The sequence below is a fragment of the Oxyura jamaicensis genome, chromosome 5, assembly GCF_011077185.1.
Source record: "Oxyura jamaicensis isolate SHBP4307 breed ruddy duck chromosome 5, BPBGC_Ojam_1.0, whole genome shotgun sequence".
In the NCBI taxonomy this organism is placed as follows: domain Eukaryota; kingdom Metazoa; phylum Chordata; class Aves; order Anseriformes; family Anatidae; genus Oxyura; species Oxyura jamaicensis.
In genome coordinates this window covers 47,277,966-47,291,979 of record NC_048897.1, presented here as the reverse complement: position 1 = coordinate 47,291,979, position 14,014 = coordinate 47,277,966, and the positions used below count along the sequence as shown (strand labels likewise).

Genomic DNA, 14,014 nt, shown 5'->3' with positions numbered 1-14,014 from the left:
TCCCTTTCCTGGGGGCTCAGCTGAGCCATAACTAAATCAAACTGTTACGTTGCAGTTATCCCAAAATATTTATGTGCCCTACCTACTACTTCTGATCAAATCCTTGATGCTTGGAGTCATCTCCCATCTAAGTGAAACAAACTGAATAATGGCTATCTGATGATGATGACAGTTACCTCACACTGAATTCAATTTATGTATAGTTAAAACTTCCTTCCGTCATCTTCCTCCAGCGTCTCTGTAAGCATAGATCTTTTTCTTTATAAATGTATAAAGAAAAGACACAGACACAGAAGGTAGTCTGTGCAACTCATCACTGGTTCTTGCCTGACTGTAAAATCATCAGTAACTTCCCATCCTGGGTTGATGCAGAGTTTGAGTAGAGGGTTCCTGTTCTCAGCTTTGAGAGGCCCTGAAGCTGGCTGCTTTTCTCAGTGACTCTTCTCTACCTTCTCCATACTCCTGCATGATTTCTCTTAAAGAGCCAACTTTAACTTGTTTTTTCAGGATTTTTTCCACAACCTCATGACCCACATGGCTTTCATGCAAGCATTTTCCGAGAAAGTGTCTCCCTCCATCCTACAGAAAAGAGAAAAATTCTGGAGAGAGCTGGTGAATGAAGTCAGACTGTTGGAGCAGAAGGCCAGTCAGTATGGTATACACTTAGAGAGCCTGTTAAAGGTAATGAAGCCAAGAAACCCAGGGTAAAAGCTGGAGGGAAGAAGGAGACAGGGAATATCGGGGAAGCCTTTCCATACCCGTGATTCTTTGGGTAGAAGTAGTTGTCCTTTCAGATCTCATTGAATGGCAACTTGTTCTATGTGTATCAGTAAACTGGCTATTTCTTTGAAAAACCTTTGAAAGTGGACATTTCGATCCATTACTCTGTTGTGGGTGGGATTTCATGACTTGCTGTAATTTTGGAGTGCCTGCGCTGACAGTAGATCCTTTTAGGACATAAAAATACTAGTACTGCTTTAAAAGAAAATCTGAAAAACAATTTTAGAACACCCCTAAAGAACAAAAAATTAAGTATACCTCTTTAAAATTAGAAGTCTTGAAGAAGTTCATTGAATTATTTCATCTGTGGTAAAATCATGTCTCACTTTAATATTTCCATATTACTTATCTGTTTACATGTTCTGTTTCATTGAAACAATAGCTACTGATGCTAGAATAAGCATTAAGGTCTCAATCTGACATAGCAAAAGTGCACAGATAGGTATGTGTTATATTAACGATGCAATGTATTTTTTTTAGGAATGGACAGAATTTGATGAAGAATGCCTAGCTTTCAGTAAGGAGTTAGAGGCAGTTAACTCTACATTGCCATCTGTGAACTTGGTTGAAGAAACAGAAGAAAGATTAATGGAAAGGATTGCACTTCTCCAGGTACTGATGTCTCTGCCTCTCTGACTGGTTTCCTTTGTGGATCTGTAGGGCTAGAAGGAAAGATTAATTAGAATATGAGGACATAACAGTTTGCAGGGCAGTTTCCTTTGTGTCCCTTTCTGTGTGTGGATGCATGCTGAAAATTTCCACGTTCATTTTAAAAGTCGTGAGGGATTGGGCAGCTAATTTCAGCCAGGGTCTGTAAGTTCACTTAAGTAGGAGCAATGACTATATGTACTTTAGAACTTGGTCTTAAATGAAAATATTTGGGAATGGTCCGTAAAGACAGAACAGCATGAAAAGATGGCACACAGGCTTCATGAGTCACAAGGACAGCCAGGAGCTTTGGGGTGAACGCAGAGCCACTTCTCTGTAATTCGGGAATGAGCTTCTTGCCATGATGTAAAACCTGTGGAAGAGGAGAATCAAGCTAGTGCTTTCAAATGTTTGTACACCTGGTTGCAATAGAAGGTCTACTGGTTTTAACAGCTCCTTTTAAAATTCTGACTATTCAAAATGAAATGTCCTTCTGACCAAAGAGAATAAATTCCTTTTGTACAGAATAGCAAATAGGCTACTGGCTTGTTCCCAGCTGCATCTCTGATGGCAGAGCTTTATCTTTATTTAGAATATCAAGTCCAGTTTGAAACATTTTATCTATCTTTGAAACATATAAAGATATAAAAACAATCTTTATGGTTGTTTTATAAAATTAAGAAGAAACAGTATTCAATAAAGTGATGCATCCACAGAGTGATTTGCATTCCTCAGAGATTTGACCTTTTATGTCTTCAGAGGACCTAGTCTATTGGAAGTTTTGGAATTACTGAGTCTTTGGGTCTATGATAAGTCCAGTTTGATATTTAGATTCATAGACTCTAAAGACAAAAAGAACTACTGTGATTTAATGTAGCTGACTGCATAAAAGAAATCACTGGATGTTCCCAGAGAATTCTGAGCTGCAGTTTATCTTTTGAAATAAACCTGCAGTAGATAATGACAACCACAGTGGCCCTCTGGTGCTTTAGATGCCTGTCACAGTGAGACGGGAGACATAATATTTGCATTGTGAAGTTGTTTGCTTTTCTTTGTTTCATAAGTTCTTAACTAGTTCTTAACTAGTTCTCACTCTTAAGTCTTTATTTTACTTTAATGACATCAGAAACAAAGTAGTAAGGCTTTAGAATATTTGTTTGGGATGACTCCCAGCAGTGGAGCTTCACAGTTTCAAGGACAGAGCAGAAAATAAAATTCTCTGGGGTTTAATCCTTGTGAGACAATTATCCCTATTAATAATAAATATTGTACAAGCCACTTCTGTCTGGAGAGAAGTGAGAAACTTGCATATCATACAATTGCTCCTTTCTGCCTTCTCTCCAGGACTGAGCTACTTCTTTTTTTGTCTTTTTTTTTTTTTTTTTTTGTCTTCTTATTTTGACTTTCCAGTGAAGTGTAGTAATGGTAAAATGATGCTTTGTTTTTATTCATCTCTCTGAGCAATCCAGGCCACTCCTACGACTTCGACTTAATGTCTTCACTGTTCACTCTTCATTCCTCCCTGCCACCATTATTCAGTAATTACCCCAACAGCTTCTTTCAAAACTTTGGCAACGTTTTAAAATAGGATAGAGACAGAAGCCCTACTAAGAACAGGAAGGTAATAATTTTCTGCTGGAGACAGTCATATGTTCAGACTATGCAGCCAAGTCTGATAGATATGGTTCATCCATAGCCTGAAGTTTACATGTGCCAGAAAGGCCCAGAAAAATCATATAAATTGTTCTGATTAATGCATAAAATTATGTTGAGATCTCTTTTGGCAGAGGAAATGTGAGATTAAGATGTTAGAACAAATGGTATGTATTTTGCTAGCCATGTTTTCGATTTTTAAAATGTTATTGTTTTGCAAACTTCCCATATTCTGATAGCAAATCAAAAGCAGTGTTGATGGAAAGCATGCCCGGCTGTACCAGATGGTGAAAGAAGGGAAGAAATTGCTGACTACGGTGAGCTGTCCAGAAATCACAAGTCAGATTCGGAAGCTGGAAGAGCAGTGGTTGTCCTTAACCAAAAAAAATGGCAATGAACTACACAGACTTCAAACATTACTCCAACTCTTGGTCAGGTGGGTTATAACTCAGACAGCAATTTGAGATACCTGCTAGAAATTGATTTGTAACCTTCTATAGTTGCATTTTCTAAATATTGATATAAAATTAATAAATGTTATACTGCCTCAAAAACAAACAAAAAAAGCAGTAGTGATCAGAAAAGTATTACTGCATACCACAGCTGATCTTCTTGCCCTTGCTTCACTTCCCATTTACTTTTGTGGGAACACTGTTTTGATTGGTGGCATTGCCAAGTAAGTGTATCTAGGTGAGTTAGCTGCATCATGCTGCAGTTCCTATACTGGAAGTGTTAACAGAAGTTCTGATCCTGCTGTCGGAAGTGTTTTTGCTATGAATGCAAGCTAGCCTTTATTCCCATACAAAGGCATAGTGTTTTACTCTGCACGTACATGATCCCCCTTATAAACTCTCAAGACCTGGTAGAAATGCTGCCTCACCCTGCTGGTTTGAGCTCCCTGAAGGGGAAAGACCCAGGTATGCTCTGTGCTTTCACAAGGCCCAAGCCAACTGTCAGTGCAGTCCTGGCAGTTCAGGTGCAGGCAGTCTGGAGCTTTACAACCCCATCCATCAGGCAATGTACCAAGTCTGCCTGGACCAGTGGTGGAGACAGAGCATTCCTGGATTTATTTATTGGTATTTCGTCCTGCTGGGTATTCTCTCTGCACTGTATCTTGCAGTATGCGCACGTGATTTTGACTACCAGCAAAACTGTTCTCACCCACGTGAGTTTGTCCTAACTTCTGTTGGGTGAATATGGAAAGAAGATGTTTTCAGAGAGAGCAAACCAACTAAAAAGTGCTGCTAGGGACAGACTTTTGGTTATCTGCAGCAGAACTGCTGTGTTACACATCAGCCCATGCTGGTGCTGTGCTTTTGTAAGAGTTACGTAGCTGCATAGGTGTCAGAATGCCTCCTCACAGAGAGAACAAGTTGGAGGATGAGAAATGTATCCCATATTCAGATAGGAGATGAATGTTTGTGTGTTTTGTTTTCTCCTTTTAGCTACAACAGAGACTCAGAGGAATTAATGAAATGGCTGGATTCTGCTCACCAGAGAATGAATTTTTGGAAGGAGCAGTCTCTCAGTGTGTCACAAGACCTTCCTACCATCAGGGATAACATCAACAGCTTGTTTGTAAGTCTGTTATCCTACGTGGTTGAGATGATACATCATCACTGCCAGGAAAATGACCCTTCTGCATGGTGTTTTTTTGTTTGTTTGTATTTGCCATGACTAGAAGCTGCCTGCAGAATATGACACAGAATGGCTGCATGCCCCAAAGATACCGCATTACCTGGGTGGGGAACCGGGAGGATGGGAGGCCACAACAAAACTTCTTTCAGATAGTTAGGCCAACCAGAGTGCATAAATCAGAATGGGATCCTCTCATAGAGAGTTCCCAGTTGCAATGTATCACAGCCCAGCCAGGATCTCTTATGTGTGCATAGCATAATAGCATGGTTTCTCTCTTGCCCCTGATCCCAAATACCAGATACAGCAGTTCAGCCCAGCTGATGGACCATTTACCAGCAGAGGTGGACTCAGGGAGCAGGAATGAAGTGGATAGGTCTGTGAGATTGGTCAGCCAAAGTCAGGGAAGAGAAACCCTATAAAAAAGCAGATTTCGAATTGCATTTCATGTCTTTGCCTGCTCCCTCGTGCTGTGTTCCCCTTGTATGACTAGTCAGGAGGTTGAGCCTCAATGTGAGACCCAACAGAGGGAGTCTTGCACAGTGGGAAAGCAAAGCATTCTGAAAGTTGGACAGGTAGGTGTGAGCTGGTCAGAGACTTGAGGACTGAGGTCGCTCCCTTGACCACTGCGTGGAGATGCCCAATATAGAGGATATTCCCAAAATAGAGGATATTCCCAATCCCTATGGAGAAAGAGGTAGTATTCAGCATTATATCTAGATGGGCAGAAAAGGACCTTACACAATGCCAGAACATGTTAAATTTAGGTTTTCTGAACTTTACAAACTTGCTAAAATCCTTTTGTTGAAACAGTTCATCCCGTGACTTGAAAACCTGGTTTGTCTTCTTTATTTAAATAGATGTATAAATATTTATCCTCTCTTAAAATTCTCCCATGCACCTCAGACATTCTCTAAGGAAGTTGATGAAAAATCTTCCCTGAAGTCATCTGTGGTGAGCACTGCCAACCAGCTCTTTCATGTGAAGCAAGCTGATACTGCAGCACTTAGGTCATCTTTGGCAAAGTTCGAGCAAAAATGGGGAGAACTGATTACGCAGCTCCCAGCTATCCAAGAAAAGTTTCACCAGGTGAGGAGAAACTGCTGCCATCTCTCGGTTCAAGCTAAATAATTTCTTTAAAATGTTGCTACTGGCATTCGGTTGGCTGCCGTGTAAGATCTGCAAACCACCTCTTTCTTAATTAACTGTCTGTCTTGCTTTCAGAATATCCCCAACATTATACTGCAGTTTAATTATTGCAGTGTTCTTCATGCTGTTTTGCACATGTCTGTCATCTTTACAGTTTTATATAAAAGTCCATTACAATTAGAAATAGTTTTATTTCAAATTTCTGAGTTCTCTAACTTTTTAAAATTTAAGTCATATCCCCCTCTGGAGCACAGAGCTCACTTCTGAGTTCATACTCTGATAATTGCAATTATGTCTGAGCCCTCCTAAAAATACATATGTCATCTTCCTTGATATTTCTAAGAAGCAGAATGTGGAGGATTCATTATATGCTTTACCCCTAGCTTCAGATGGAAAAACTTTCTTCACGGGAAGCTATTGCTGAACTAATGACATGGCTGGACCATGTGGAACAACAGAAGGGACACGAAGAACCAGTCAATTCACAAAGCAGTGCTGCCCATGTCAGAAGTCTCCTTCAGAAGTACAAGGTAAATGGGAAGCTGACAGTCCAGGGTTAGCTTGTGACACTCTTGCTGTCACAAGCATGGAAACAGCCTATAGGCACTGTTATATCCTTACCCTTGCACTCAGGAGTGTTCCCCAAGCAGCCTCAAAGGCGCTTTAACATCTTCTGTTATAAAACCCTTTTGTTTCCATGCCACACACAATGCTGTCTGCCCTGTGACACAGCTACTGCCAGCTGTGCTGTATTCTTTGTTTCCTCATTCCATCCCATCTGTCTCACTCATTCTCTCTCTTACATTCAGGTTACTAGATGTGTTGAGTAGGAAAGCTTTGCTTACTTAAAAAGCTAATATTTGCATTTGTGCTGTGTTTGTCTGCATTTTCAACAAGGAATACCTCATAATTTTGAATGTCCACAGTCAGCATCTGTTTAGCCAGAGAACAAGGGTTTTGAATAATATGTTTCATCAAAAGAAATAACATGCTGGGAAAGAGACCAGATAAATGTCCCTGCAGAGATGCTAGAGCAGGCTGTTGTCTCAGTTTATATGCTAAAGCTCAAATGGCAGAGGCTTATTGCCCCAGCCACAGGAAGGGTTTAAGCCATTCTTGTACCTCTGTAGATGTCCAAGAGCCCAACCTCAAGGCACAAATCCCTACAGAGATCTATTTTGTTCTGGCTTTGCAGAGCTACCAAGTGGTTGTCTGGGCTCAGACGGTAAAGCAGTTCCCAGCCTGTGGTGGCTGTGGTTCTCAAATGCTTTTATACTTCACCTAATGCAGGTGTAGAGGATACAAAAATTATATGTTTCTTTCAGAGTACCTTAGTTTAGCAGATATTTAGCTTTTTTTTTTTTTTTTCTTCATTATCAGTTAGTTTTGGAAGTTGGAACATGTTGAGGTGCAGCTTTTAACCCTTTGGGTACTCAGAGATCAGTTTGTAGATGTGACTTCAGCACTTGTCAGCAATGTAGGGATGTACAGGGTCACAAATTCCCACAAGCAAACAGCTAAGGCTGTACCTCTACTGTAGTTTTTCCTGGTGGCTTTTTTTGGGTACTGCTAGATACAATGAAGAGCTCTTTCCTTCACCCATCTCCCTGCCCTAAAAGACCTTCTGAAATAAAACCACATTCCTTTATATTGTTTTCACCGTGTGCATAGTTTCTGGCTTGTCTCTACAGGCAAGGCCACTGCTACTGGAGGACACTTTCTTCCCAGGTATTCTGATATCAGTTATTCTGGTGAAGGAGCACAAGCTTTTATTGCACCATACTTTTATGAGTCTCAGGAGAGTAGAAAGGCCTTGGTGTTAGCCTAATCTGGACCTATGAGAGTGTGTTGGTATTGTTTAGTGGGTAAAATACTGGGTCTGGTACCCCTAGGTTTCATTCCTGCACTGGCATTAGCTTGCTTTCATGTTGACCTACCCATGTAACGGTAGTGATTTCCTGCAAAAGTTTCAGTGAGTGGAAATAGCTACACAAATACAGAGTGATAAAAATGGAGAATCATTCCTACAGCCATGTCTGGTGAGATCCATTTCAGAAAAATTATTTAGGCCATGGATCAGAATAATAAGCCATGAATGTCTCATAACTTTGCCTCAAAGCATTATTGGAACAAATCAGATTAAAACTGCCAAACTGATTATGTTTTTTGTTTGTTTTTGAAATCCCTCTAGGAATATATGATGGAAATGAACTTTAAACAATGGATCGTAGATTTTGTTAACCAGTCACTCCTGCAAATGAGCACTTGTGATGTGGAAAGTAAGCGGTACGAAAGGACAGAATTTGCTGAGTGTCTTGGCGAGATGAACTTGCGGTGGCACAGGCTGCAGGCTTCTCTGAGCAGAAAGGTTTGATTGCATTTCATTGCTTTCTCTTGTGCAATGCTGATCTTACCAGTGCCAGTGCTCTGTATTTAGCAAGCAGGCTTTCTCCCTGAGCCTGAAAACACTGTTGAACACAGTGAGGCTCCCTGTGCTCTCTGCTGTTTGGCCATCCTGCTCCACAGACTTCCCATGAGACAGTAGTCTAGTGCATCAGCTACCAGGTAGTGTCCAAGTATCCAAACCTCTGTAAGGTTTGGGAGGGTAAACTCCCCTGTAACTTGAAAGAATGGAAAGTAGACAAAATCTGCTCTTCAGGACAGCCTAGGATTTACCTCAGTTGTCTATATTATGTGGAGAAAAATAGGTTTCTCAGATGAAGAAAATACAGTCAATGATGTGCCAACAAATATAATGATAAAATTATGAAAAAGGAAGAATTCAGAATAGTGTTTGCAGGGGAACCTCTTGGAGAAATATGTTAAATGGAAGCTTCAGAGTGCTGTGAAAGTTGTGGCGTTAAAAACTTCATGGGAGAAAACACTGGGTGGTTTGTGGAATGGAGAGTAAACTACACTGGTTCATACAAACAGCCAGACCCTGCTTAGCAAACACAGCACCAAAAAAGCAAACATCCCCTCCACATGCCATAGGATGGGAATGAGAAATACAGATCTATTAAGCCACCACCCATTTTCCTGTTGTAGCTGTTGGATTTGCCTAAAAAGTAATTGTTAAGTAATGTTGACAGCCCTGTTCAGGTGGAAATGTATGGCAGTGCTGGAAAAGGCACAGCCGGGGGTCTGTTCCCAGCCCTGCTCTGTCCCTCGGGGGTCAGTGGAATCAGGTTGCTCTGTGTCTTTGTCCTCCTTCTGCGGTAATGAAAAACGCTTTCCCAGTGGAGTAATTTGAAGATCAGCAGCTGACAGGCAAACTCAAGGTGCAAGCTAATTTTAACAATGCATCTTTGTGTTTCTCTGTAGAAAATACATTTCTGGGAGTGCCTTTGCTCTGGTGAGGCTAGAAATAATCCATGTATCCAGAATTAGATGCCAGTGCTTGCGTGCCTCAGTGCCTAGAAAAGCCAGTGTGGCTCATGCAGCATGGAAAAGACTAGGGGAAGGGCAGCATTCAAAAATGCAAATGGAACCCTTGTACCATGTTCCTCTTTCATCTGTTCCTCTCCCAGGCTTACAGGACACTGGGAGAAGCTGCTCTCCCTGATGCAAAAACCGTTGCTCAAACAGAAAATTCCCATTGGAAATGTCTTCCAGAAACATTTCCAAATGGAATATTCAGTTCCTGCACAAAGATGAAATTTCAGTTTTGTGGGGGAAAAAAAGTTATCTTCTCTAACTGTTTTCAAGAAACTGCATTCTAGTGTTTAGTGGATTCTCAGGGCTAAAACTGAAGATATGAGACTTAAGGTCCCTTGCTTATCAGTAACTTTGGCAGTGGGTTTTATGGCAAATGAGATTTTCATACTCTGTATGAACTTGCCCAGGTAGACAAGGCCCCCAGCTTCTCACGTCCACAAGCTGCCAGCTCCAGATTCCACAATGCCTTGTTACCTTTCAAAACATTTATATTTTGAATACTTTTTATGTTTACATTCGAAGTATTATTTAGACAAAACATCATGATCTCAAATTTAGTCATGGAAGGGGTAACCCTGTTTCTTCCCACCTCTAGATTTAAGTAAGTTAAAATACTTCTGTAACTTTCAGATACAAGACCTGGAACACCTTTTGGAAGATATTACTGAAAATGAGAACAAAGCACAGACTCTACGCAACTGGTTGGAAGCTCAGAGTGATCGACTGAGATCTTTACAAACCCCAGAAAGTCTGATCTCTGCGCAGAACACATTAGATGATTGCAAGGTAAAGCATTATATGTGGGATATTATTGTCCAAAATATATGTAACACTTTACTGAATCCAGCCTAAAGAACTGCACAGATTTTAACAGAAAAAAATGTAGAGGAAGTTGGTGTTCCCTAGAATAGTATTATAGTGTAACTTCAAAGCACGGTAAGTTTTGGTGGTAAAGAGCTAGACCCACCAATGATGTGAACTGCCATTTATGTTTTTTTTTTCCTCCATTTGAAGATGCATATACTGTTGTTTCATGGTGTTGGGAACATGCAGCAATATTACAGAACACATTCTGAGATGCCTCCAAAAGAAATAGTTCTCTCAACTCAGCACAGCTATGGATAAAGCTATTGTTCCATTAGTTTGAAGAGCTCTGTGGTGATTTTGTTGTGGGAACTGCACAGTCTCATTTGGAAAAGTAGTAACTGTGTATACTCCAGCCCTACAATGTAATCTCTATGCACCAGCCTCAAGAATCTAGGTATACTTTGGTTTTGTTGAATTTTTCTAGGCACCAGCTCCCTCAAAATTAGAACAGGTGCAGCCAGCTAATAACTGGATCCTATTACTCTGGCAGTCTGCTGTTTTCGTTCAGTACAGTATTCCATTTCTATTTTTTTTACACTGAATATTTATTCTTTCATTTCCATGGTTACATGTCTCTCTCTCTCATAGTAGGCTGCTATTATTCCCCAGAGTGTTCTTTAATACCCTGAGTTACTCATCTCCCTGAAGCACTCTGAAATGCACTAAGGGGTCAAAATGGAAGAAAGGCACAGGGTATCTTTGACTAAAATACCACCCTACTCAGAGCAAGATACAGTGCTAAGGTGCAGGTGGCTAAAATGTTTAATTACAACTTTTTTTCTAAATAAAAATGAGATCAAAATTTGATTATGTTTTGGGGACAGTAGTTGGGGGGAAAAGGTCATAACTTAATGTGTTGTATTACAGGGAAATGCTATAGCCCGTAGTATGAGTATTTACTCATGTTGTGAAAAATCATTGATGAGTTTTATCCAGCTTGCCAGGACTAAGAATCTTGCTGACTGTGTTGAGGAAGGTATTCTCCCAAGCAACCTCATTGATTTTCGTGGTTTCTCTCCCATGAGAGAGAGTCTCTGACTAAGCAGGCAAGCAGAGGATAACTTCCTAGAAGTTGTTAGGATGTTGGGTACTTTGCTGGTATTGCAATGTCAGTTCCTATCTGCCTGGGTCTCCTGGAACAGAGGAGGACCCAAATGCTAACCTATCTGAGGAAAAGTTCATCTGCATTAATGTAAAAACTTTCTGTGTCTGGAGCGGTACAGAGGCCTGCATAGTGGCTGAGGAATTAGCTCTTGCTGATTTCCTTCCCAGGCATGATGTCCAGTGCTTAAGCTGACACTAAATGAACTGGTTCTAGCTCTAGCTGTAGTAGACTGCCTAAAGCAGCCGCTGGCGTTTTATACCCCTGTAAAGAAGTCGTTCTGAATCAGTGCTAACATGGTGGTCGTTGGTGTTGTATGGCTGAGGAATTACACAGGGCTGGATTTAAAGTTTATCTAAACTCCTCACACAGAAGAGTTTTTCTATAGTCTCATTAAAATATCTTATCTTCCTTTTTTTTTTCTCCTCTCTCTCTTTCTTTGTTTAGGACCTAGAAAATCAGCTTGCAACTAAATCCAAAATACTCGATGAGCTCAAACAGACTGTAGCCTTAAATGGAAGTGCAGAACAAACCCCAGAAGCTGTGCCTTTCAGGATAGCTGAGCTGTGTGAAATGAGGGACAACGTTGTCAGCCAGGTAAAGGGTTTGATTGCATTCAGATTTCCTCACATACGTATTCTTTCCACCGGTATTATTAATCTTCTTCATGAAATGGCAGGAGCTGGTGCAAAAAAAAAAATGCTAAAGTATTCTTGAATTTAACCTGCTGAAGAACTTCCTTTTAAGTCTGTGCCATGCCAAAAGTTAATCTGTTTCCAAGGATGAGAGAGAAAAATAGTCGGCTTTCAAAGCAGTTTGAATACAGGGGGAAAAAAGACAGATCTGCACCTGCAGTTTAAGAAAATAAAGAAATTGCATTGTTATTTTTCTGTTAAGTAAAAAATGGACATCTTAAGCTTTCTGACTCAATCTGCTTTTCAAAAAAACACTCTGGCCTTCTTCCTCTGGAGTGTGCCAGTGGAAGCTGCCTACACTTCTACCATTCTCACTGGAGCTTTTCTACCTCTCAGCTACTCTTTTCTCTATAAACCTGGATGGCTTTCCATATCTTCAAACCCCACGTAGTCCCCAGAGGCTTCAAGGAGTGTCAAGGCAGATTGGTTTTCCATGCAAACTGGCTCCCCAGCAGTCTGCATATATAGTTATATTAGCTTTATATTTGGAACTGATCTTTTCTATCTAGATATAATTGGCAGACACAGAGGACATAGTAATGACTATGGTTATGGATTTAAATTTGTGATAATAAATAGCTATATTGCAGAGGATTATATGTGATCCAGTGATAGTGTTTGTCATTAAGATTCCCTTACACTTTTTATTATGAACACCTTCCTTTTGTTCCTCAGAACTTTGTGAATCCTGAACCCTTTTGCTTGAATGCTTCCACATGAGATGTCAGTCCAGGATGAGGTTACTCCTTCTTGTTTTAAGTTTAAACAGAGATGATGTGGCTGTTCCTCAGCTAGAAAATTGAGAGATTTTTGTGTGTGCATATGATGAAAAAGGAAAGTTTTTCATTTTGTTGTGGAGCTGTTGATTAGCAGCCTAGTGCTTTTTTCTAATTACAGTCACAATGTAAGTATCTTTGTGACTTAAGTATTGAAAATAGAAATTTCAGATTGTTCTTACAATCTCGTTGTCTGCATGTGTGATGAAACGCAGAGTGCAGCTTTCTTCCCATGGCTGACTGGCCTCAAAGGGAGCCAGGCTGTGACTTCAAATACAGGTCTAAGGAGGTGTGATACCTTGCTTGTACTGTCTGTAGGCTGATCTAAGACTGTGAGTCTGTGGCCCAGAGACATTTCACGAGCATGATGTCTTTCCATCTTCTTTGTGTGGGCAGTAATTAGCTGCAGGCTACAAAAAGCAATTAGAGTTTCCTCCCACCTCCGTGATTCAAATGAGAATAAGGTTGATTAGTCCATCTACTCCTGCGTGGTGCAACTGTGATAGTAGGATACGATGATTAATACAGTCTATTTAACACGCACCGTGGTTTAGAACTGTCCTCATCTTCCATTGAGTGAATGCATAGTTAGAACTGAAATCTGGCATCTGACTTTGCCAGGTCCCATGGAAACACACTTCTTTCCTTTCCCGGTTTGCATTTCTTTTTTCTCAAGGCATCTGGTACTAGCATGACTGAAAGAAGATACTGAACTAGGTGAATGTTTCGTCTAACCTAAGACATGACACAGAAAGGTAAAAATGACAAGTCATGCTGAAGAACTGTGGTTTTGTATTTGTAATACCTAGCAGTATGTCGCAAATGGAAAACTTGCTTGCCCCACTGCAGATTAAATGATTGTAATAATGAAAGAAGCGAAGAATAAATAAAGAGGATATCCCTAATTTTTATTGTGTATGAAAATACTGTAGTTCCTAGATTGTAGTTCTGTTGGGCCTATATTTTTAGAGCACAATGGTGTACATGGGGTGATAGCTCTCTGAAGTGTTCTAGTAGCATCATCTTCCATATAAAACAATTTCTGTTCAAATTTTGAGTAAATAAAACTTGATCTGTGGATCAAACGGTCTGCTTCCTAAGAAAAGTAAGGCTCTCAACTTCCTCCTACTTCAGGTTGATTTTGGTAGGAAAGAATAAGCAGTAGATTGTTTCAGTACTTCCTTACTTTTTTTTTGGGGGGGGGGGGGGGGGGGGGGGGGGGGGGGGGGGGCATTTTGGGGAGCAAATGAAAGGAAACCATTAAAAAAGGA

At 40.5% G+C, this 14,014-nt stretch overlaps 1 protein-coding gene across 6 annotated transcripts in view; it reads left to right on the top strand.

The window, feature by feature from the left end:
* The window catches only part of SYNE2 (spectrin repeat containing nuclear envelope protein 2), a 187,877-nt gene that overhangs the window by 123,197 nt on the left and 50,666 nt on the right, over positions 1–14,014 (top strand). For all 6 annotated transcript variants that reach the window (XM_035326791.1, XM_035326789.1, XM_035326790.1 and 3 more), the window contains exons 79-87: positions 508–681; positions 1,261–1,392; positions 3,321–3,517; positions 4,527–4,659; positions 5,623–5,805; positions 6,249–6,395; positions 8,057–8,233; positions 9,934–10,089; positions 11,720–11,869. In XM_035326791.1, the coding sequence (XP_035182682.1) occupies positions 508–681; positions 1,261–1,392; positions 3,321–3,517; positions 4,527–4,659; positions 5,623–5,805; positions 6,249–6,395; positions 8,057–8,233; positions 9,934–10,089; positions 11,720–11,869 (1,449 nt within the window). The remainder of the gene's footprint in view (positions 1–507; positions 682–1,260; positions 1,393–3,320; positions 3,518–4,526; positions 4,660–5,622; positions 5,806–6,248; positions 6,396–8,056; positions 8,234–9,933; positions 10,090–11,719; positions 11,870–14,014) is intronic.